This window comes from Lutjanus erythropterus, chromosome 7, assembly GCF_056507025.1.
Source record: "Lutjanus erythropterus isolate fLutEry1 chromosome 7, fLutEry1.hap2, whole genome shotgun sequence".
Taxonomy (NCBI): domain Eukaryota; kingdom Metazoa; phylum Chordata; class Actinopteri; order Lutjaniformes; family Lutjanidae; genus Lutjanus; species Lutjanus erythropterus.
In genome coordinates, this window is record NC_139323.1 from 28,102,287 (window position 1) to 28,128,905 (window position 26,619).

General features: G+C 39.7%; 1 protein-coding gene across 1 annotated transcript; it reads left to right on the forward strand.

Moving 5' to 3' along the window:
* The first annotated feature begins 1,567 nt into the window (after positions 1 to 1,567).
* On the forward strand, positions 1,568 to 21,855 carry tnfaip8l1 (tumor necrosis factor, alpha-induced protein 8-like 1). The gene is made up of 3 exons (XM_084723447.1): positions 1,568 to 2,133; positions 18,670 to 18,949; positions 21,419 to 21,855. Exons 2-3 carry the CDS (start codon positions 18,678 to 18,680, stop codon positions 21,705 to 21,707), a joined length of 561 nt encoding a protein of 186 aa, XP_084579573.1. The 5' UTR covers positions 1,568 to 2,133; positions 18,670 to 18,677; the 3' UTR covers positions 21,708 to 21,855.
* Positions 21,856 to 26,619: the final 4,764 nt, after the last annotated feature.

The window sequence follows — 26,619 nt, forward strand, 5'->3', positions numbered from 1 at the left end:
CATCCATTGAAAATGGCATATTACTAGAAAACGGGGCAATTACAAGAGGGGACATTTGACAAATTCAATTCCTCCTATCAGGAACAAGCTCAAGTAATGACATTTACTCTGCAAATGCTCAGTAGGATTCTCTCTCTGCCTTTGGAACAGGAACAGGATCATTTTATCTCAGCAGAAGTTTAACAAAGAAATGATTTGAGGCCTGAAAGTCTGAAAACTTTTTGGTTGTACAGGTTTGTTGTTTGAAGTTTAGATGAATCTGAATTTAAAAATTGACATCAGTTTTATCTCAAGGTTACTGGCTGAAAATTAATGTAAACAATCTATGCTAATACAGGTGTTGCTAGCTAGGATTCAAAATTTTATCATGGATGCAAGATCAGGGCAAATGTAGTGTTAGAGAGTAGAGTTAGCCACATGAACCTCATATAAGGACACTTTTTGACATATTTTTCTGTTAGAAAATGAACATATTTCACTCAATTTAAATATAAAGTAGCTTTTAACTAAATTCAAATAGGCTAGTTAAATTATACTAGAATAGTTACTTCATCTTCTGCAAAAATAGAGAAAGAACCAAATAAATTCAAATTTGAACCAAATACAAAAAAGTAAGTAATATTATTAGATGCTACAGCAGTAATGTTATTGTTTTGTTATTGTTTTGTATTATTATTTATATGATTATCATTACAGTAGGTATTTTTTTTCTTTAGTGTTATTTCCATCAAGTAAGCAATTGTAACACCCTGACATAATGCATTAAAGTTAATATTATAGTTTTGTCCTTATTAATGAAAATATATCAAATATATCATTAATTAGTGTGCGTATATATGTGTCTTACTATTGTGACATGAAACCAGTTCTTAAAAGATTATTTACATTAATCAAATTTAAAAAAAAAAACAAAAAACAATAATCTTGTTGTTTCTAAATCTTTTTTTTTCAGGTTTTTGATAAAGGCAGGAAGGTTTTGATATTTCATATTTCCACCAGTGAGTTTTCTGTGTACAAATAGTGTATTTCCCTACTAATCAATCACACCACTAGAGGGCGCGTCAGAACAGTTTCACCACTGCAGGTGTCCTGTGTTTTGCAGCAACATAATACACTGACTTACAATACGATATATGAATATGTATAACCATGAGGTAGTGCCACAAATACTAAAAAACACTTAAGTGTCGCCCGAGGTTTTTTGTCAATGTGGGGCTTGTAGTGTTTAATATCACCACTATAGCATTACCTCAGCGTTAAGATAACAATGCAAGTGGGCTATATTTGACCTGAGGAGTTCCTGTCTCCTCATTACACAGATGAGGAAAAACTTCCTGTATCCTAAAAACATCCGCTGACTCTGAAATCTTTCTCTCTCATTCTCATAACTTATTTAATATTATGCAACTATTAAATGTAAATTGTGAAATTTTGTAAGAATATTGAAAATTGTGATGCAACTGGTGCTGGCCTATTTAATGAAATGTGTAACTCAACCAGTCAGTATATCATTCAGTCTGTGACAGAAAAACTGCTCCACACAGTTCCTGTTCATTGTTCCCTTAACACCATTTCCTCTGGGAAATTTTCAGCCTTGGGACCAGGGAACTGGACAAGGATAATTACTGGAAACCCTAATGGGGGCAGGGAAGTGTGCTGGCTGTAAATGGTGCTTTCTTTTGGCCTGATTGGGCTGGTCCACTCCCCTTGTTGCTCCTTCATTGGCCCGAGCCAACATCAATCTGTTGATTTCCAGGTCCCCCTCAAGTTTGAAACTTTTTTTTTTTTTTTTACGAGGAGGAATCGAGTTACAACTAACTCTTGTAACCGATCTCACAGCAACTCGGGGAAGAAAACACTCTTTCAATAATTTACACATCCGTGCTTGATACGCGGCTACGGAGCACAAAAGCTGAGGGCTGCGAGGGGAGGACGGGCTTTTTTTTTTTTTGTTTTTGTGTGTGTTTGTTTTTTACAGTGGAGTTTCCAACAAAACAAGCGAACAAACAAAAACATGCTGTGAAGCGACTTTTTTCCAGCGCTGCCAGGATGAAGACTTGAGAGGTTTTGCGCAGATTAAACTTGTCATCTTGTTGGCTGACCGCTCCAGTGTCCCACCGAGGTGAAGGAAAGGTGAGTTCGCGTCGCTGGCACCGCCGACTGGTCTTAACGGTCGACCAGTTTTTAATGCAACATCTCATCAACGGTCAACAATCAACCGTCTGTTATCAGCGGCCTGCGGTCAAATCACTCCCCAGTTATTAGGCCGTTAAATGTTTGCCGTTGTCCAGCGCAGAGACGCCGTTTCACGGTCGGCGGACAAAGATGAACTCAACAAAGTTAATTTTTGTTTGCGAGGTCACTTGTCTATCGCTGACAGGCTGTAGTTTTAATACAAACTTTCATAGCGGAAGTAACGGTCAATCATTTCAGGCATATCAGTTAGGACGTGATTCAAATGTAGCATTTTGATAATAAAGCTAACAGCAGCTGGTCCTCAATCTACTGTGGTCAACGTGACTGGTGAAGACTATAACGGGTGATTATTTTAGTAAAGAAACTAATGAGTTATTGACTTTATGTGATAGGCAATTCATGAGGTGGTAGTTTTGGTAGTTACCCTATAAACAGAAACAGAATGCTACTTAGCAACCATCATACTTATTAATTTTCTTCTCCAAAGAAGTCATCATGTAAAGTACGATGAAGATTACTAATCAAGTTCATTAGTTAATGAGAAGTAGAGACAGACAGATTTATAGTTTGGTTGATATTATCAGTCGGTTGATACTGGTCTATATGTTTGATATGTTTTTTTTTGTTACAGAACCTAATGCAGATTGATTTTAGTTTTTTAGTTTAGTATAGCCTGGCTAATACTGGAAACTCAAATGTGCCTATCAAGCACTTGTGATAGAAGATCTGCAACGGATGCAGGATATTTTTGAGTTTAACTATAAACATAATTGTCCAAAATGATATCAGGGCACTGAAACAGTAAACTTTGACTGGTATTTTCAATAATACTAAAAACAACAAACAAACAAACACATAGTACCGAATATGTATCAAAGTCGAAGTAAGAAAAAGGATCAAATATACATGAAATGCTACAGATAAACCTTAAAAATGAAAACAATCTAAGTTATATTCTGTAAAAAAGAAAGAAAAGAGGTTTTTGTAATGGCGCAAATTGGACAACATAAATGCTGGTACTGATACAGACATGTAGCTGTGATAGGACAATATCGGGCCGATAATATTAGTCAGATGATCTGTCAAGTTGTAATAGGAAGTTTTTATGTATATTTGATCCTTTTTTCCCCCATTTTTTAAACTATAGTTATTTATAATGATTGAATATACCTGTGAAAAATTATTGTTTCAGTCCCTGATGTCATTTTGGATTTCTAAAGAAAATCAGACGATATATATATCATTTTATATATATTTTATATATATCGTTGAAAATAATCTTTGCGTTGCAGCCAGGGACCAAAATTAGCACCAGCCAAATGCTGGTAAAATATGCATGTGGCAAGTAGATGTGCTTCATTCACCAACCAAAGAAATAATAGTAGTCTATTCAGTGACTGATAAAATTTGAATATCCATCAGCCATTTGACCGATGGATGAAAAATTAAATTTGTATCCTGCACCATACAGATACATATATCACATGATCAATTGAGACAGAACGTCATGTTTTAAAATTATGGTAAGTGTGCAAAGTCTACTCTATTCACAGTCTCATATGAAATTGAGGAAATGCAAAACAGCAAGGAAAAAAGGGATAAAGAAAATGCTTTTATCCCTGCTGGTTTAAACACCTAATAAGCCTCTCTGTAGTTCCAGTATAATCCACCGAGTATTCAGACTAAAAGGGGTAAAGACATGTGTTTTGCAAACACTGATATGTTTTGTAACACATTGCTGTGTTTACATTGTAAAGCTTCTCCCCAGAACAAGACTGGAGTGTGGATGAATAGCTCCACTGTGCAGCCAACGCTCTGGCAGGTAGCAGCACACATTATCATGCACAGCCTCAACAGACATGTCAAATTAATTATGGCCTTGGATCAGGGCTTGGAGTTGCCTCTCTCCTTGCATTAGCTGTATCAGTGGTGAAATGATTTGCCGTTTTTGGACCCACTCTGTTTTAGTTAACTATGCTTCCGTTGCATCTTTGTTGTTTGTAGCATCAGCTGACAACCGTTAAGCTGAGGCACAGCCAAACTCACTATCGCACAACCACCACAGGAGTTTATTTCAGCATATACTGGATGTATAATTATATCAGCCAGTATGTGAAGCTACAGGCGAAATAACCTAGAATTATAATGATTAGTTGATTGATCTATTAGTAGATTGTCAGAAAATGTTAGTTAATGGTTTGTCATTTTTCAGGCAAAAACGCCCATCATTTCTAAGTTTCAGTTCCTCAGTTGTGAGGATTTGCTGATGTTTTATTTCACTGTAATTTGTCAATCTTTGGGTTTTGGACGGTTGATTAGATAACTGGCAATTAGAGTGATAAAAGCTTTAATATGAAATATTAGAATCAGCCAGAATTATTTTGTTTGCTATTTGTGCTTATGTCAATTTTTACTACAAGCTGAGAAAAGTAGAAAAAAAGGCTGGCTTTAGTTTAGCTCAGTTAATGTGAATTATTAATGCTAAAATACCCCATGGACTGTTGAACCAAACTCCATTTTAAAAACAGGTGTTTATGATGGGGACATATTTCTTCACAGTACAAACTTAAATTACACCATCAGTAGGACTCTTCTCTTACTCACTGTGATCCACAGGCACAATCGGCATACATGACATTTACTCAGTAACGTCATTAACTAACCTGTGATGATGTCACAGACGTATACTGCATGTACTGACTGGCCCAGCACTACAGCGCTTGTTTTCACCAGACAAAGGTGACCCGCGCTGTTCATACCACTTAACAGGATAGATAGAGGTCTACATAAACAAAACCATCAAGAGTTGGCTTGTATTAAATATATATGTATTCAATACTTTATTTCAAAATAATTTATTGAGGGGATGCCTTCATATTTTTTATAATTCGGAGATGTATGTCTGCAGTGTGGAGGTTTTTTGAATTGTACGCAATGGATACCAAAGCTCTTTGCAATAATTGCTCGGTGTCTGTCATGCAAGGAGGAACCAAATCACATTTCTTCAGCACTACAAATTTAATTGCCCATCTTAAGAGCTATCATCCCAATCATTACTACAATTTTCTGAAGAACAAAGAGGAAAAAGCTGTCAGTAGTAGTTTTCCTTTTTTTATCCAGTGAATGTGTACATTTTGAAAAGCATTGCATTTTATGTCTGCATCTGCCAGTGGGCATAATTTTAATTCTGCTACAGGGAAGACTTGTTGATGTTGTCTGCAATTAGATGGAAAAATATGTGATTATATCAGTATTGGTACTTGCAGTTGGCAAAAATGAGTTGGAAAAAAATCAACATATTGGATATGGGCAAATTCCAATAGGCATTCATAGTTTTTGGCAAGTGATCCCTTCATAAAAAGCTATGTCTTGATTGTAAGTTGAATATATTTGGGTTTTAGACTGCTGCTCAGCCAAAATGCACAATCCAAAGGCTCCACTTAAAGCTTTAGGGAATCATGATGGGGATTTTTTACATAAAAGATTAATTGGTTAATTAATGTGATAATCAATAATGAAAATAATCATTAGTTACAGCCCGAAGATGATCAAAGTGGTGTCCATTGCCTTGGACAGCATGGAAATAGAGTGAAATTAAAATACAGTACAATAGAATAAAATTCAAATCCATTTATTTTAGATTTCATCCATGACTGGTTTTAATGAGTCTTTGCTTTTCATCATTAATCATAGCTTTGTGCTTCACAACAACTTTATTATTGTTCCAGCACAATAGGATTCTGAAAGACAATAAATGATAATACACAATAATTGCCCAGCAGGATTAAGCAGATGCTGGTGAGCCTCGTCTATATATATTTCAGTGTAACTGTATCTGTGCAGATCCCCTCCTCTGAGCGTCTTTTAGAATAGGACAATGCAGTCACGTTGCCAGACATTCCCCATGCAGTGTTATTAAGGGCAGAGCTTGAAATTGCAGCAGTAATGCTGGAGACACTGTCGAGTCCTGCTGAGGAGAATCCATGGTAACTCACAGACAAGACAAGAGAGGTGTTTGACCTGCTTTTACTAGGCTGCAAAGTTCAGCCCAGCACGCAGGTGGCCTCCAGTTTCCCTGGAAACCCGAAACACTCGGAGCATGTGGCCTTGTCTGAAAGAGCAGAGCCGCCTGACCTGCAAATATCATGGCATTGTTTGAAATGGAGAGAGTGAGGGGAATGGCGTTATCTGCCAATAGTTACTGGACTCATTTGAGAGCCCACTTGAGTCATCTATTAGTCACAGTCATGTCCTCTCATATTGGGCCCCCTCTTGTTTCCACTGATCTCCATCCCTGCTGCTCGTGCAGCCAAGCACTCTGGTATTTGCCACTCCATTGACATCAGAGTTAACAAATTATGCTCTCTGGGCTTGAAGTGAAGAAAATTAGTCATAATGTGTCCTGCTCTTATGGTGGCCTTAATTAAAATGTCATAGGTGCAGACATCATTCATAGCTCAAGCACCCGTTAGCACCTTGATTATGTCTTGTATTACTTGCAGTGCTGTTAAGAGGATAATTATACTGTAAATAATGTGTAATTAAAACTTGGCTGTGGCAGTCAAAGTAAATCAAGCTAGAGTGGACTGTTCTTTTTATTCTCTTTTTCCTTTTTCACAGACGTGTTATTCCAAATCGGCTCAGTTGTAACCATAAAACAACTACCCACTTATGAATTTTAATGCCAGAACAAATGTTGTCAGTGAGCGTTGTGTTGGCCCGGCCTCGGGCAGCACTGCACAGCAGCTACTGTATTCCCAGCCTTATTATACATGCATAACACTGACTGATGTTGCTAAATGAACGCCATCAGTTCACAGCCACCATCTCTTCTTCTCTTCATGAAGTGGCAGTCCGCCCTTTATCCCTGTCCCACATCTCTGCCCCAACCTGTTGCACCACAGCAGACTCCTCTTAGCCTCGGGTCTATTTTAGTCCAAATCGGCAGGCTGAATTATTAATCCCCAATCCATTATATGCCGATGTGTTAATTATTAATTGTTCAGCGGGCTCTGGCAGATCTGAGAAAACCGTTAAAAGAGGGTAGGATGGGGCATGGTGTCTGAGCGAAAGGCACTGATTGCCTCCTTTCTCAGCAGATCTGCACCAGTCTTCACAGATGATGACTGTGTGGGAAGATGAGAAAGAGACAGCATGTAACCACCATACAAAGATCTACTTTATGCATGGTCACATATGTGTGTGTGTGTGCATCAGTTTTGGATGCAATTATGGTTCTCATGTCAGAGCCACTGACCTAGATGGGTGTGTGTGTGTACAAAGAGATCTTTACACAGAAACATACGGCTGCCATATACAATTGTTAACATACATGTTGTTCCCAGCACTGGCTCTTTTTATTAGCAGTCAGCACCTCCTCTGTTATGCAACATCTCAAGAGAAGAGCGAGACAAACACTACAAAACTTGATGAAAGATGAAATTGCAGCGCTCACTTGTCCTGAAATCCTGCCGTTGATTCCCTAACAGTGGAGTGGTTCCAGTAGCACGGCTCATTTGAGTGGTTACTTGTCCTCTCTGAGCACAAAGCACGGATGTACCTTATATAACAAGCAGGATTGTCTATTGTTTCTCAGAGTGGAGACGGATTATATCATACAGCTGGGGAGAATCTGTGGAGGAAGAAGTTTTTCTGATTTAAGATTTCCCGATAAGATTTCACTCTAATGACATCCGTGCAGTAACGCTTTCGGTCATGATCAAGAAGCAAACTTTCTCTCACGGGTCCACATTTTTCTTGTGATTTTGTTTTTCCTGGCGACTGTGTAGTGTTGAGAGGCTTTTATTCAACCTGCTGTTGGAAAAGGTAGGGTTGTGGTCCTGTGGACACCCCCTATTCAAACGCACTGGCTGTTTTTTATTTATCTTTTACTCGTGGGAGTTCTACCAAAAGGCAGCAAAGCAAATACAATGTGTTCAGAGTGTGTGTACACAGTACAACATCATCCAATCCAGTTCAACAGCTCTGTAATAAATGCTGCCTTTATGAAGCTTGTCATGTTTAGTTTTTGTTGGCACCGTGTCAGAGAGGTGTTGACTGATTCAACTCTACATTATTGCTTGTCTTCTTGTTTATATTATTTTGTCCACCCCCACCAGCGGTTTATTATATTCAACCCAATAGAACAGCACCAACACTAATGCAAAAGTAATTTAAAAAAAAAAAAAAAAAAAAGACAGAATTTCAGTTTCTGGTTGTACAAATGTGAACATGCACCTGTTTTCTATGATACTGAACTATTGGTTCACTGTTATGGGTTTTTCAGTGGCTGAAGCAGATGTCTAGGGAGTAGGGCAGCTGATAAATAACATATAATACTGATATCAAAACAAAGAAAACTCATCTGTTATTCCATTATTCCATGCACATTACAATTTAATATTCATTGTTATCTGTGCTAATGACATGTTTTAGATTTAATTTTTAGTAATTAATGAAAGAGATAAACACTGTTATGCTGTAGATTGTAGAACGTGACTGTATTAGACTGGTATTAGGTAAACTAGACTTCTAAAATAGCATTATAGGTCTTGGTGTGGACGTCCCTTAACTCAGGCAAAACTAGATTTAAATATGTCATTGTTGTGACTACAACTAATGATTATTTGCATTGTTGATGTATCTGCCATTTATTGTCTTGGTCAATAATCGTGTCCATAAAATATCAAAACATTTTGGAAAATGCTCACCACAATTTCCCAGAGCCCAAAGTGACGTCTTCAAATGGCTTGATTTGCCCAACCAACAGTACAAAACCCAAAGACTCTTCATTTACTATCAGTAAAGACAAAGTAAAGCAGCAGATTCTTACATTTAAGAAGATGGACCCAGGAAATGTTTGACATTTTGCTTGAAAAATGACTTAATGATTTATATCGATTGTCAGAATAATTGGAGTTATTTTTCTTTGATCAACTCATTGTTGCAGCTCTAGTCATCAAACAGTTAAAATTAATCAAACAGTTAAAAATAATCAGCACAGCAGATTAATCAGTATTGGACCAGTATAGAGCTTTTGAAATATCGTATTTGTTAGGGCTGCACAATATGGTCAGCATTTGCAATTTGGATATTGCACTTGACCACATTGCAGTATTAAAAACATTTTTAAAAACATTTTTGTTATGAATTGTGCAGCACAACTACTTCTGGTCTTTTGCATTTATTGAACAGTCAGCAGTGGGAAACCGCAGGAGAGAGGAGATGGGGAGGGGTACACTGAGAAGGACATATGGTAAAGGTCACTGGTCGGACTCAAACTGGTGATGTCTCAGTTACATGAGGTGTGTCTTGGACTTCTGGGTGTCCAAGGTTCATGCTTTTGAAAATATGAAGGATTAAAATCCAGAAAGAATAATTTCATATTTCATACACCTGGAAAATATTAATTAATCCTCTGAATGTTGACCTAATATGTTGAGCACACAGTGGAAAAAAAGGTTACTGTCAAACATCAGAGGTAATTATCGACACACATTACGTTGAGGGCAGATTAGAGGGCTGTTTATGTTGTCTGGTGCCTTATTCGGTTATGATTTATGCCTTTTCAGAAAGTCAGAGAGCAGTAAATCTCTACAAATACAGAGCCGTCCTCGGTAATCGGCTCCATCTTATAGCAGTGAAGATTTTTCTCTGCTGATGGAGTCGTCTCTGTCAGGGTCACAGTGCCCCAATCCCTGTGACTACTGATCCCTGAAGAATAGGAAAGTCGTGACATTTTCTGCTGCCATCAACCAATCACTTGTAAGATGAAGTGTCATGGAAAGTTCTGCCATCCCTGCCAGAGCCATTTTAGCAACTTGTGGTGGCCAAGCACTGAAAAAACACATTCTGTATTGGTTTTCTCCTCTTTATGCTGGCTCTTATCAGTATCCACCAAGCTGTCTAGATTGGCAGCAGGTATCAGAGTGGGGATATTTTGGGTGCTGTGGCCTCTTCTTCCTCATGAGGCATGATGGCATGGGTTAGAGTGGGTGTAAACTACAGGTGTATCCAATTTCTGGCTCTTTCTCACCTGTCACACCTCAGCTTTAGTTTGACAGACAAGCGAGTACAGTTGATGCAGAGGCTGCGTCCTGGATCCTGCTCAATGCCCCCCTTTGGAAAACTAATGCTGCACTGACACCATGTTGGATTTGCTCTAAATGTGAGCAGCCAAAAGGCAAAGAAACACTCATGTCACATAGCAGGTGTGGAATTTCTATGTAGTATACAGTAGCTATGTGTTTTTTGGTTTATGAATTGATGAGGGAGCCAGCACAGGCAACAAATACTGCCTCCAGTTTCAGATGTCACAAATAATATGAAATATTGCTGCTACAATTAATTTGCTAACTCATTAGTTGGTCAACATAAATCGTTTATGTTGCTCATCAAGGAAAAAAGCCAGATTCACTGTTTCCACCCTCTAAAACATGAGGATTTTCAGCTTTTCTCTATTATATATGATTGTATTTTGGACATGTTTGGGTTTGGGACTGTTGTATGTGCAAAAAAGGCCATTTGAAGTTGTCTTCTTGGGCTCTGTGAAAGTGTGATGAATGCTTACAGTATTTTCTGACATTTTAAAGACTGGTTCTCATCGTCTTTTTTTGGCTTATCACCATGTAAAAAGAAGAAATGTCTGCGCGAGACCCCTAATCACAGTCTGTAGTTCTGGTGTGATGACATGAGTTGTGAGCAATTGAACCAAAGTTGTTTTTCTTCTTGGGTTGTTTCCTTTAGCCCTAAATGGCTCAAAATTAAAGGATCCAGTGTTTCACAATAAATAATACCAAGAGTCCTCAACCATAGAGCTCAGTGAGGCTCAGTGAGGCTGTGCTTGAAGGCAAAGTATGCTGGAATTTAGAGTCCTAGAGAATGAGTTTCCAGCTTTGTTGATTTACAGAGTTACTTAGCTGTTAAGCTAATGTTAGCTAAGCAGTAGCACGCTAACTATGTTAATATTAACTTTTACTTGCTGTTCTTTTTGCAACTTCAAATGTCCGACTAAATTGGAAGTACTTTTATACTGCACATTACTTCTTTAAGTTTAAGGGGAAGATATCAAGTATTTTCAAATCAGTGGCTCAAGTCCAAGTCACTGGTGCTAAAGTGGAGTTGCAAGTCTTTTTTTTTTTTTTTTAACTGAAGTCTAAAGTCATCAGTTTGTGTCCACACCTCTGCTGTTTAGCACTAAAAACAAATGACAAAGCTGAGGCTGATGTTATTAGTTTTGCAGGTATTTTTGGACAAGTTTGGACAAATTGAAATTTTGACCTGAAGCAGAGGATCACCAAAGTTACTCCAGATTAAGGCTGCAGCTAACGGTTATTTTCATTATCGAGTAATCTGTTGATTATTTTCTCAATTAATCGATTAGTTGTTTGTTCTATAAACTGTCAGAAAATGGTCTTTCCTAAAGTCCAAGGTGACATCCTCAAATGTCTTATTTTGTCCACAACCCAAAGGTATTCACTTTACTGTCATAGAGGAGTAAAGACATAAGAAAATATTCACATTTAAGAAGCTGGAATCAGAAATTGGAAATGTTTTCTTAGAAATGACTCAGAATGATTAATCTGTTATTAAAATAGTTAGTGATTAGTTGTTGGCAACTATCAATTAATTGTTGCAGCTCTACTACAATTTATCGTCGAAGGGGTATGAATATCTTCTCCACATTATATGGTAATCTGTTCAATAGTTGTTGAGACATTGCAGTCTGGACCAAAGTTGTGGACTGACCCACGGACAGGCCGACGGTAATAATTAGTTGCAGCCCTTATATCAGAACTAGTAATAACTACTAATCAGTAATAGTTTTCATTGTTACACAGTCAACTTCTAAACACTCAAATAAGTTACAAAGTAATTTAAAGTTGTTGAAACAAGAAGTAGAAGTCTCTTTTTACAGCCTTTATTCACTGCATCAGTCTCAAAGTTCTCCACAATGGCCACATTGTGACAGCACTAAATGAAAACGACAGCCAGTAGGCGTTGTCATCCCACGTATCCCCCTTTCCCCAAATGAATTGGGAAAAGTGTCCCCAAGTGTCCCCAATGCAGACAGCTTTACCTGCCCTGAAACTCAAAGAGGCAAAGCAAATTAAACCTGGGTAATAAAGGGCCTATAGAGCTTCATCTGACCCAGCTTCAATAATCCTCCAAGGACTGGAGGGGACAGTTAGGTTATTTCTCCGTCATCACAGCCTCTTTCTACCTCCATCCCTCAGTCAGGCAGGGTTGACAGGGCTGTCTACACCTGCAGGAGGGTGTGAGAGTCCCTACATTACCCAGGCTCCCTCACTGTCACAAGACATCCATCCAACACACTGTGGAGGGTCCGGTTTCATTTCCATGAGTCATGTTTGCTCAGCTTTTGCCTTCGTGTCTTTGTGAGTGAATGTGCGCTGGCTCATTCTGAGCGAGTTGATGATTTTGTAGCTCATCTAACTGCCGTAATTATGCCGAGGAGCTGTTGGCTGCCGCAATCTGTCTTTGTTTTTCACTTCCAGCTGCTTGGCAAAGCAGGCCTATCAGTAATGTGTATGCATACATGTGTGCAGATGTTTGTTTGTGTGATTTCTTAGTGGCTTGTGTATCTTGCAGCAACATTCGGCGGTTTCCTGTCATGTCTTGTTCTGCCTTAAATCTGTTAAATTTCTCCTCTATTAATACTACGGAGACGCTGTGTCAGGGTTGGCCAGGCAATCCCTGGGCATCGGACTTCACAGGCCATTTAGATTTGGCACTAACCACTTTCATGCTGCAAAGTCACCAAAAAAAAAAAAAAAGATTCCTTCATCGAAACCCTTTTCATCACTCCCAGCACCTGTCCCTCGAGGACCTTTTTTCATGAAGCCTTTAGTTTTCTCGCCTTGGGGAAATGGAGGCGGGGAAGTGAAGATCTCCTAAAGATAAGAGTGCCAGGGGTCTGTTATGTCACTGTGCAGCTTTGAGCGCAACCTCAGACAGGCAATCCTAAGTGCCACCGCGTTAAAATGTTTGTATTCATGGGTATAAAAGACAAACACTCCTCCCTTTCTCATTCTCCCCCCTCCTCCTCGTCTTCTTCGTCTGTTGTTCGTCGGCAGGCTACACAGAGCTGACAGCTATGATGGCTCTGGTCCCTGACGAGAGTGGAATTTAATGAGCACTATGAAATCACTCTCCAATCTGAGAAAGAGGTTGCTTTTCTTAATGTGCCCATTATCTATTCGCACTTCTCTAAACTCTCATACGTCCATCAGCGAGGGCGCGGAGCAGGTGGTAAATGAAGACATACTCTTAAGTGTTGTGATAAGCGATTGTCCTCTTGTGGCTGACCGCGGTGATTAGAGGGTGACAGCAGGACTAAGTGATTGTTTTCAGTCGCTGCTCAAATAGAAATAAAGACCTCTCACTCTGTTTTTTTTTTTTTTTTTTCCCATTTTCAGCTTGATCATTAGTGTCTTTTTCCCCTTGTTATCCATTTCACACACATTGCATCAGGACAGGATTTTCTGTAACAAGTGCAGCTTGGCGAGTTTAGAGCTACAATCGTGCTGAAACGGTCGAAGGGGATCTTCCAGTGATCCTTGATCAGCGCAGCACGAGGCCCAGATTAAACACCTGCAAAGCGAGAGGGAGTAAAACCAGATTCAGCATGAGACCGTATATAAATGACCTCTCATTCAACACCTACGTTTCCCCAATGTTTTCCGGATTGATATATAAAACACCCCCGCCCTTTTCTCCCTCTCCGTCTCTCTTCTCTTGTCTTTGCTCTGGCTCCCCTCATGTGTCTCCTCCCTGGGAAGCATCCTGCTGACACTCTCTCCAAGGAGTCTTATTGATATTCTTGGAGAGGCATTGCAGAGGGAGAGAGAGAAAGAGAGGAATGAAAGTCGCACACTGTAGCAGCAGACGCACACTGCCTTCTAGTACCAACAACTGTAAAAAATCACAAGTTACCCAGCAGGGATGTGTCACCGCTCATTTTGTCTGCCGCACTAATAGAATCTCTCCTGCTTTGGAGTTTTATTATTCTCGAGCACGTGGAGAGGCAATTTGCCAATCATACAGATTTTCAGTTTAAGCTTTTGGGTTACTTTCATGTCGGGGGATATTGCATGAAGATTAAACCCCTATTGTGATGTAAATGGGACACTCCTCTCAAATATAATTATTTTGTTTTCGCTGTGAGAGTCACATATTAGGCTACATGTAACATGTCAGTGGAGATCTGTGAAGGAAAATAAGATATGACTGTTGAGCCGGTTTTATATTTAGTTTTTCCCCTGAGGTGAAGAAGGTTTATTGTAGTTCCTTTATTCATAAGATGCAATACAGTGGGGTTAGGTATTGTTTAAATCTTTTCAGCTCAGTTTTTTTTACTGATACTGACAGCTTTGAGGAATATAAACACATTTTGTCTGTGGAACTGAAAAGATTTCTTTAAAATGATCTTTAACTGATTAGTTCAGGGGATTCCAAACTTTTTCATGCCAAGACCCCAGAATAGATGTACATTAGACCACAGACTCACAATTTGATAGCATTTTGACTTTTTATTTTTAGATTTGAAGATAATATAATCTTCATAAAAATGAATTATCAAACTAGGATCACTATAAATTACAATCAGTCAACATGGCCGACCCCATTTCTATCCTTGTTGTTCCAACAATCAAAAAAATGTAATAAAAGTGAAAATATTTTATTCCTCCTCCTCAGACCCCAGTTTAAAAAAACACTGTGTTAGTCAGTTGACAGAAAATTAATTTGTGGCTATTTGTTAATCATTTGAGTCCTTTTATGAGCCAAAACTCCAACCATTCTCTTATTTTAGCTTCCCTGATTGTTGCTTTGGTGTGTTTTACATCATAGTAAACTGACTATCCTGGTGTTTTGGACCGTTGGTAACACAAAACGAGAAATTTGAAGATGTCACATTGACCTCTAGGAAACCAAACTGGCCATTTTTCACCATTTCTGACATTTCTGGGACAAAATTCATTGAGAAGATAATCGGCTGGTTAATCGATATCCTCAATTTTTGTTGTATTTTATAAAAGATGCCAAACTTTTCAAATTTGTAGCCTAAGAAGATCTGTGACTAAATGGTCTAAAATTGGCTAGATTTTTAAAAGAATTAAAACAAGAAGAGCGTGCTTTGAATCAGGCATTTGATGCCAGCACTACTTGACAGTACTTGACAGATTTTGATACCTGGTGTGACAAACACATCTTCGTACCAAAAGCCCTACCTGACAGGTACCTCTCATCAACCCATAAATCATAATACATATTCATGTAAACCTGGTGTTTTATCCTGCCTGGCTGTATTTACTTAGATTGCTCTCCAGCTTCCTGTTTTTTATTTTTTGTCTTGTTAAGTGGAATGGGACTTTATATATAAACTGTGTGTGTGTGTGTCTGTGTCTGTGTCTGTGTGCATGGCTGTTCATGCTCTGTTCACTGACCTTGCTGTATCATTTTACATAATTAATTGAGGAAAAAAATGCATCTAAACTCTGTGGTGAAGGAGACTCTTTATATAGTTTGAAACTATAAAATTCTGCAGACATTACTGGGAACAAATCATTGCCTCAAGTTTTACTGAAACACTCAGTTGATTAGTTGAGTGACACAAAATTGATAATCAGTTAAAGGTCCAGTGTGTAAGATGTATGGGGATATGTCATAAATGGAATATAATATTCTTATAAGTATGTTTTCATTGGTGTACAATCGCTTGAAAATAAGAATTGTTGTATTTTCGTTACCTTAGAATGAGACGTTTATATCTGCAGAGAGTGCGGGTCTTATTCCATGGAGGCTGCCATGTTTCCATGTCTCTACAGTAGCGCAGAACGGGCAAACCAAACACTGACTCGGGAGTTTTGTAATTCTCTCAGCCACTGTACTTTCTCCTATTCAGTTGGAAGGAGAGGGTGAGAGTTTTGTGTTCTCACACGTATATACACAGCTAATATATAAAGTCCACTTGAAACTGTGAAATGCTCGACACAGGTTAATGAGATGGATGTGGTTGAGGGGACGCACGTAACTCTGCACTGTTTGACTGAGTTTGAGAGTCTGTGTCCTAAATTTTCCACATACAGTCTGTGCCTGTATTCTGCAAATCACTTTTTTTGTGTGTGTACCCTCTACATCATTTCACATACCTCCTACCCCTGAGGGTACATGTAGCCTAGTTTGGGGAAAAGGGGGTCCAAGTCAATTATTAAGAAGCAATGCCAAACAATCTCTGGTTCCAGCTTCTCAAATGTGAGGACTTGCTGCTTTTGTATTCGCTCTATCATTGTTAAATAACTTTCATTGGGTTTCAAACTGTGTTGAACAAAGTAGTCAATTTGAGCATGTCAACCTTGGGCTCTGGGAAATTGTAACAGACATTTTCACTTTATAATTAATAAGTTAGTTAAAAAAATAAAGTTAGTAGTTGCAGCCCTTTTTCAAGATCCCCCAAATTAAGTTTAGGGAGTCTGATTTAAGATAAAATTAATTACTTTTTAGTTCTTTCTGTTTAATTTTGTAAGAATAGATTTTTTTGAAAATGGTGGTCATATCAAAATTGAATTTCTAGTACAGTCTCATCCTCCTCTTCACCCTTATTCATCCCTCCCTGCACTGTTATTGGAGGGCAGCTGTTGAAATAGTGTTTTTTTGTTGCCTGTTTACTCTTGCGTACTCTCAGCCTATCCTTGGAAATCTGTGAAGGTCAGGGAAGGAGTGCACAGGAAAATAGATTCATTTTAGTTTTTCAAAGACAGAATGTACAAGCCTGAACAAGTGACCCACAGAACGCATTGAGACGCGGCTGCTGAAATGATGTGGCATGCTGTGGACCTGCCTCATTTGATTTGAGAGGAGGGGGGTACGTGAAAGCCAGCGGCCTCTGTGACCCCCACTATTTATGCTTCTCCATCATGGGTGCAGCCTTTCACTGAGTCACCCTGTTTTGGCACACAGACACACACTCATAAACAGCATCATACATAAATCAAGCAACACGCGTGCTTTGAAAGAGTTAGCACTGTCTGTCTCCAGCTCACTTAAACACACACATGCACACCTCAGCTTGAGACGGCCACATTACGTAGTCTGCTCTGCGTGGTCGGGCTGTAACTGACTTTACACTTGCAAGCATAATGACACATTCTTCTCTAACTACCTTGTAGGCTCTGAGCCAGAGGGTTGCTGGGACTAATTTGACAGCTGCCACGGCTCATTATCTGATAAAGGGGACAGTTCTTGGCCCTGCAGTTTAAACAGTATTAGTGTAGATGTTATTTGCAATAACCTCACACATTGCAAGCTGTCAGTCTGTTATGTTTGGCCCATTTTGCTTTCAAGATGAGAAGGTCTGAGCTACTATCTAAGAAACAGTTCCTCTCCATTAATTTCTGGTGTCATATCAGCTGTAAAAGGCTGGGAAATACGTGTTCAGCCATCATTTGAAAAAGGAAAGGAATACAAACTTCAGTTCCAAAGACAAGGGGACAATATGTAAAACACAAATAAAAAGAGTGCAGTGATTTACAAAACTTTTTCCGCAAGATTTTCCAAAAAGGTTGGGATAGGGCCATGTTTACCACTGCAGTACATCACCTTGTCTTTTAACAACTCTAAGTAAACATTGGGAATGGAGGATACTAATTGTTGACGTTTTGAAAGTGAAATTCTTTCTCACTCTTGCTTGACTTATGGTGCTCAGCAGTCTGGGATCTCTGTTCTCTATTTTCTGTGTAATAATACGCCACACATTTTCAGTGGGAGACTGGTCTGGCCAGAGAAGTCATCAGTGTTTGTGGATGTTGTTGATATATGGCTTTCATTTTGCATGGTAGAGTCTTAACTTTTGACACCTGAAGTGTCGAAGGTCACAGGCATTCAGTGTTGGTTTTCAGCCGTACCCCTCATGTAAAGACATTTCTCCTGATTCTCTGAACCTTTTAATGATATTATGGATTGTAGATGGTGAAATCCCTAAATTCTAGAGGTGTAACAATTCACTCATGCACCCGATGCATCGGACTTTAATGTGTTAGATACGAGTGCATCAGTTCAGACGGTCTGTATCGGTAAATAGCTGAACATGAATTCAGAAACAAATCGATGCTGCACTAGCATATCGATACATCTCATTAGGACACGCATAGGTTTCATTTTTGGCATTAGGGAGCTGCCGCCATAAGTTTCCTGTTTTCTCTCCTCTTGCCTCTGCCTGCACCGCTCTCGCTGGGCGCCTGCTGCCGCGGTCACACAAAATATGTGTGTGTGTGTGTGTGTGTGTATATGTACATATATATAAAATGTAACATAAATGCAATGATTTGCAAATCCTTTTCGACTAGTGTTATGTTGAGTACAGTACAAAGACAGCGCTCCAGCTGTTTCAGGATTGGGTTTTATTTGTGTAACTAATTCAGGTTTTCTTCTGTTTTCGGTTTCATCTTGACCCAGACTCAACCATGGACTCCTTCAGCACCAAGAGCTTAGCCCTGCAGGCGCAGAAGAAGCTGATGAGCAAGATGGCCACCAAGAGCGTGGCCAACCTCTTCATCGACGACACCAGCAGCGAAGTGCTGGACGAGCTGTACCGCGTCACCAAGGAATACACCCGCAACCGCAAGGAGTCCCAGAAGATCATCAAGAACTTGATCAAGATGGTGGTGAAGCTGGGGGTGCTCTACAGAAACAACCAGTTCAACACCGAGGAGCTGATCCTGGTGGAGAACTTCAGGTAGGCAGCAAGAGTCTAAAGGAAGTTTGAGAAGATGGATACCCCTCTCATGTCTGTGCTTTAAAGGCGCAGTAAGCAGTTCTGGAGAAAAATAGTCAGTTGTTGAGTCTCAAATACCAAAAGCTTTTGGTTGGTGGGTTGGACCCAAAGCACTACTATTTAACCAGCAGTCAACTCTCTGACTCTAGAATCACTTACTGTGATTGGCCAAAGTCTCCTGTTACAAGCTAGAGGAGGTTCAGAAGTCCAGTTCTCTCTCAGACTATTAGGGATTTTTTTGTCTAATGACGCTAAAAATAAAATGTCTACCACAGCTTTAAGTACAGTACAGTAAAAGCCAGGAGGAGGTTGGTGAAGCTTATCATGAAGACAGGAAGCAGGAGTTACCCTGGCTCTGTTCAGAAATGTGCCTCCCAGCACTAATTCTTATCTTGTTTGTTTAAAAAACAGTAAAAATTACTATTTGAGGTTTGGAGGAAGTTGGTTTATCAAGCTGCCCAGCATGTCTGTGCAGTGTCTTCTCTGGTTTCCTAGCAATCCCTCTCTGATATGCACATCAGCCTCCAAGTCATTTCAAAGATGCAGTGAATTTAAGACAGCTGTGATATCTTTTAAAGCAGTTGTTCGCAAATAGGAGCCCAGGGACCCCCAGGGGACCGTGGTAGTCTAGCTTTCAGAATCATTCATTTAAATTGTCCTAATAGTAAAAGAATATTTATTTATTTATTCATTTATTTATGTAAGGCTTCATAATTATATATGTGTGTGTGTATATATACAAAGATAGACATAGATATAAATCTACCTCCTGCCGGTCAAGTACAAGTCACTCAGTCACTCATGGTGGAAACTGGAGCTCTAATCCAAGGCACGTACATGAGGGGGTCCCCAGTATATTTTCTATCTTTTAAGGGGTCCTTGGCTGAGATAAACATTGTGAACCTTGGTTATAAGGAACTATTGAAGTCTTGACAAAACATTGACAAAAAGGCTGCACAGCCTTCATCGCTGGTTGTTGCATGTAAAGAAACTCACTAGTAACACTAATACATCAGTACAAATACAAAACACAGAAGGGTAGCTGATGAAAGATGTGACTAAAAGGGTTAGCTGTGGAGTAATCATGAGTGAACACAGTCATAATAACAGGAGGATTTCCTGTTCTTCTCATTCTGCCTACAGCGTTTGAATGCAGTGTTTGTTAATCAGTCCTGTTTAGTGGCGTTTAGGCAGAGCCAACTAGCGGCTTCCTCCTGCTTCCAGTCTTTGTGCTACGCTAGGCTAACTGCCTCTCGGCTTTTGTTTAGGGTTTCGAGAACAAGTTCCAAATTGTCGGATTCATCACAATCATATGCCTCTGAGCTTATCGTTTCTTTTTATAGATGCTGGCATCTTTTTGTGACAGTTGCACATTGCAAAACACAGATGCCAAATCGTGTCTACACTGCTAAAAACTTAAATGAAGGAAGAGTCATGATGGAGAAAAAGATTCTGTTCAAAGCGTAAATTCATTTGCTAAAAACAGTGCTTACTGTAAAGTGATAATTTCTAGTAACCAGCAGTATGCTGTAACATCATTCTACACAACATGAGCTAAACATGAGTGCCACTGCTTCCCAATGGAGCAGCACCTCCGCTACCGATGGTAAATATTTTTTCAACATTATGAATCACAACATCGCCACCACAATTTAACAGATTTTTTTCTTTTACTAAGAAAACTTAAATGAAAATGAATACCGTGTAAATATTCTCATTTAATCCATTTTAGATGATGAGTCACATTTACAGCCTTTTTCCACTGTGTTTAAACTCATTTTCTGCACAGAAAATTCAATCGCATCAAAGGGAATCTATAAAGAATCAGACCGATATGCAGAATTAATGGCATTGGTATCATTAAAGTCTTATCAATTCCCACCCCTGCATCTTGCTCTCTACTTTACACACAGGCGTTAGTGAGGTATCAATCTTCTCATCAAAAACTCAGAAAGGAAGCAAATAAGGGTATTTCCCAAAAATTTGTAAATGAAAAGCGTTTGTCACATCCATATATTTAAATTAAATTGTGTATGAGGAGCCCTTGAGAAACAACAGGAAGCTGGTCCTGGTTGAGAGCTTCTGGCGGGAAGAAGTGCAGTTCAAGTACATTTTTGGTTGCTGATGGAAGCAAATTAAGGAAATTGACTTTTACATCACTTTATATATTTTCCACTAAAATAGTAAAAGTCAGCTTGGAGGCATGAGAAGCTGTCATAAGTGCACAGTATGGAGAATGGTGATTATATTAGCATGGAGATGCATCGCTGTGAAGGACAATACTATAACTGATGTGTGTGTGTGGGGGGGGGGGGGTGTGAAACTTTTCTAAAGAAAATCACAAGACAGCAGTTTCTATTTTTACTTCCCTCTGCTGCTCCAGTCAGAATTAGAAACTGACAGCCTCTCCTCCTTCTCCTCGTCTCACAGGAAGAAAGTCCACACTCTGGCCATGACGGCGGTCAGTTTCCACCAGATCGAGTTCACCTTTGACCGCCGCGTCATGAGCGCCATTTTGAATGATTGCCGTGAACTGCTGCACCAGGCCATCAAACGCCACCTGACAGCCAAGAGCCACTCGCGAGTCAACCACGTCTTCAATCACTTCTCCGACTGCGACTTCCTGGCGGCGCTCTACGGACCCTCTGAGGTTTATCGTGCTCACCTGCAGAGGATCTGTAATGGGGTCAACAAGATGCTCGACGAGGGGAACCTCTGACCTCTGCTGCCCTCGTCATCAGGCGTCTTTACCTCTAGTCACCCATTATGTACCATCTTGCAGGATTTTTTATTAAAGGGATAGTTGGAATTATTTGAAGTGGGGTTTTATGAGGTACTCACCCATAGTCGGTGTATTAGCCGCAGTAAGTGCCCCCTAGTTTACCAACATGGAACCTAAGCATTGTGCTGTTGAGGACAGCTCAGCAGCAAAACATATCTTACAGAGTTTCTCTCAGCAAAGTTGTTGGTGGGCCTGGTGGCATCTGTCTTAACGGGGCCGGCCACTAAGTGTCGTTTTTAACTGGTGGTGAGCATCAGCGCCTGATGGCAACATTAAGGTAGGGCGCTTTAGTTTCTGTGATAACATAATCGCAGACAGATTTGCAGAATTGAATAAAGCCATAGTACATACTTCATAGGTTTCTACATTAAAAATTTTTTTTTTAAAAATACATCCCCAAAAATGGGCCACTGGTCTTGCAATGCACCGGGGGAAACCCTGTATTTTTGCCATTTATAACAGGCCCACCTAAAAACATCAATATCAGTTCAAGTGTGTACTATATTTAGAATGTTTTCACCGCTTTACTTTGCGGTCAGACAGCCTTTTCTCACAGGAAATCATAGTTATTTAAGCCAGATATCATTCTATCCAAACCAACCAGACTCCATTGACAAATATAGTAATTTTACCTTGCAGAACGCAAGAGTTGCTGGACTACCGCTGCCTAGATTTGTTAGTTTGTTTGAGTTATTATGCGACTTTGGTGAATTGAAACTGTCCTTTCAAAACACCAGAGTCGCACAATAGCAAACAAAAACCCTAAACTGATCAAGGCAGCGGTAGACAAGCAACTGCTGTGTTCTGTGAGGTGAAATTACAGATTTTGCCAATGGAGTTTGGTTGAGTGAGAGAGGGATATCTGGCTTGTATAATATTGGTTTACCATTGGAAGATGCTGTCTGACAGCAAGTTAAAGTGATGAAAATATAAATATAGCTTATGCTTAAACTGATTGTGCATAAAATACATTTTGCTGACCGGGTACTGCTCTCTGCTTCTCTAAACTGGGGGCACACCAACCACCAACAGCAGGTAATATAGTGACTATGTGATAAATACCCCATACAACCCCACTCTAAATAATCTGAACTGTCAATTTAAGGTGACAATCAAGAACATTTTTATTTTTCATTTGTTGCTTTGTGTTTGTGTGTGCCTTTCAGCCATTACTGTAACACTGAAATTATCTTGGCTAGTTAGTCCAAAGTCATTTTCTTTTCCAGCTTGATTTTTGTTATTCCACTGTAAACAAAACCCAGCTGATGTTTCTTTTTTTTTTTATTTTAAATGAATGTAAAACTTCATGCTCTTATCAGTATATTCAGGGGTAGGAGCCTTGACAACTGTGCCTTGAAAAAAAAAAACATTTTTATCTTCATTCCAAGGGCACTGTTCTTGCTCTCTTACTTAATCAAAAAGACATGAATCCAGGCACAGGCCTTCAGTTATATCTCTGTAAGGTGCTTTTAATGGACGCAAATGTTTCTGGGAGCACCAGGAGAGGAAAGAAAGTGAGTTTCCGTCTTTTCCAAATACCCAAGGACATAAAGAAGTGATTTTTTTTGTTTGTTTGTCCTTTTTTTTTTCTAAAAGTGGTATTGCACTCAATCCTGAACAAGCGCTGTACTGTACTGTACTTTTCCTGCAATAATGAAACCATGTGAAGCACAGCGGTTGAGTAATCCTGCTTAGCCTGCATCTTACAGCTCTTACCCACCATCATGCACTGAAGTCCACTTTGTAGAGAGGCCAGGCTTCTGTTTAGAAGGCATCTATAAACCCAGTTTTGCTTTTAATAGTCTGGTTTATAGCCACCACAACAAAGATGAAGTATTTGGGTCATGGGGGGACCATAAACATGGAGGAATTTGATTGTGCTGTGTATTGTTGATTGTCTCTGCGCTGACTCTGAATGTCTCGCTGGCTGCTCATCTGCTCAGACAAAATTTTTTTTTAGCGTGTGTCTATAAATGTCATATTCACAACAGGGAACGGCACCAGGTGCAAAAGGTTGCTCTGGCATTCTGTCAGAAGGGAATAAAACGCAAGTGCAGTTGAATTACTCGTCATAATAGATGTAGGAGCCCGGGGTCATCTGCGTTTCAGATATTTCAGCGTTGCCTCGGGTTAATCCCAAAAACGCACTAAACTCTGGTTTGAATTCTGACAGATCTGAACTAGAAAGACTCCCCGTGAGCAGCTAGATGAAAGGCTGGACGAGAACCGCAGCTTCGTGTCTCTGTGAAAAGGACCAGGCAGGGTATAGAGATTAGAGCAGAGACAAACACACTACCTGATTGTACGCTCCCTCTGCAATTACAGCTCCCCACTCTGGGGTGGCATAATGGCCTATAGCCTGCCTCCGTCGAGCAGCTAGTGCTCCATTTCACCACACAGCAGCCTCACGTAATATGATGGAGGTAACCATGTCTTGTTTGCGCGGTGCACGTCCTTTAATGGAGTGATAGATGTCGTGTTTCTTCCTTATAAAGGAGCGTATGAATAGTTACTACTATCCCACTCCAACCTCACAAAATAACTGTCTTTTCCTTTTTGTCTTGTGTGTGTTTTTTGTATCACTGAGCCTGTCTGGGAGATTGTTTTGTGCCGCGGCCTCATTTTGTATTCTGCGTGTGAGAGTGTGTGTGTGTGTGTTTGTGTGCGTACCTGTGAGAGAATTGGAAATTGAGCCGTGTAATAAGCGCTGTGCTTTTCCAGATAGGATTGCTGAAAACTTTAACTTCATCCACAGCAGCTCTGCCAAAGAAATGAAGACTGATGTTACTCATAATGCAGTCTTTTTTTTTTTCTTTCTTTCTTTTTTGTCCCAGAAGAACATTTCAGAAAACAATATGCACTTGATAATTATAACCCTGCTAATGGTGATAATGAAGACAAAAGGTGGAGGCTGTTGTGGTCTCTGTTTTTTTCCCCCCCTAAATTCTTAAATGACTTTCCTCTCAGTGTATTCTCGTTTGTTAGACCCATTTGACTCTGACTGCGTCATTTTGGGAGGCTTTGAAGTAAATCCTTCTCCCTAAGTCCCCAGAAACAGTTGACTTTAATTGTCTTTGGATGCCATTTTCTCCCAATCCCTCCACATCTCAGGGTTAGTTTAAATCTCCCTTGGTTTAAAATCCATGACATACTAAGTGTAAATCACCAGGAACCGCTGCAGCAGCCCTGCTCGTTTTACTAAAGGCCTTTTAAATTAAGCAGCATTTTTACTATTGTGAATTGTGATCTGTTTTTATTTTCACACATGTACATATGATTGTTTTTGTGCCTCTGTATTGTATCCAGACGCAACAAATATAATACTTTTTTAAAAGAATACATTTCCTGTCTTTTTTTTTTCTTCAATTGAGCGCTGAGTGTCTTCCTATTAGTGTGTCGGATGTTGGAATTTTCCGGCCAGATCAGTGGGGTAATCTGACTATGTCTGACCTGGATTTCGTCTGCTAAATCCCTTCCTCCTGCTCTCGGCATCGTTGGGAAACCATGAAAGCAAACACAAACTCATCTTTACTGACAAACAATTCAGGTTTTGGGTCATTTTTTTCCACTTCCTGCAGGCCCACGCCACGGTCAGTGCTAGGACAGGAAATGAGTAAGACGGAAAGACTTCTTGTTTCTGTTTTTGGAAACTTAAACATTCACCATTCAAGTGCAGGCATCACTCAGAGTGACTTCACTTCAAAGGGGTAGTTTGGATTTTTTGAAGTGGGCTTGTGTAAGGTACTTATTGATGGTCAGTGTATTACCTTAAGTAAATGGCGGTCAGCACATTTCCAGCTTGGAGAAGCAGCAGGAGTACTGCTGTGGACCGCATAAAACAGGTTTAAGCCACCTAAGAAAAGATCCACCCCCAAAAATAAAAAATTTAAGCACATACTGTATTCAGAATATTTTCACCTGGTCTGCTGCCGTTTCAATCAGTAAGTTTGTGTTATTGTTCGGCTTCTGTGTTTTAAAAGGTTTGTTCAGATTAATCGACTTTGCACAAAAAGACAAAATAACTGATCAAGGCAGTGGTAGACCAGTAACTCCCATGTTCTATGAGGTAAAATGATGTTTTTTCCATTAGGAGTGTGGTTGCTTTGGAGTGAGTGATACTTGGTGGTTTCCTATTAGAAAAGGTTGACTGACAGCAAGATAAAGTGTAAGTATTCTAACTAGACCTGCAGGCAGGTATTAACAGGGTCCAAGTCCCCTGCGCAAGTCACACCCAGAGGCCCACAGACGTGATGCAAATTGAACCTGCAGGGCTGCTGGTCCTTTGCAGGTCACAGGGTTTGTAAGACTCGCCTTTACTCTGAATCAGCTAGTTTGAAAAACCGTGTCTCATGTTTATTGAATTGACCAATGAGCCTCAGTGTAGCGTGGCAAGCTACAAGTTATTTGTTCATCAGACAGACCTTTGCTAAGATGTCACATCACTTCTCATTATTCAGGTGTTTCAGCGATATGCAACAATTGATGCAAACTGGATTTGAGACAGAAGAAAAACAACAGGTTTTGGTTATTTTTCAGTTCTGTGTAAAAGTGCTACCTGGTGGGTGATTGGCACCAGATGTTAATCAGTTTGGAGCGACAGGTTTCATGTTAATACGAGTGATTGCTGCCATGATATGCAACACTTGCTCTTTAGACTGCAACCATCAGAGAGTTCTTTCCTTATAACCTGCACTCAGGCCTGTAGCTGCCATTGATGACACTGAGGTCACGTCCTCTGTGTTCTCCCTGTGCATTTTTAAATTTTCTATCAGGTCTACAAATGTTTCTAAAACATTAAAGTGACAAATTGCTAAAAGCATTTAGTTGCATCATGATGTGTTGTCAGCAA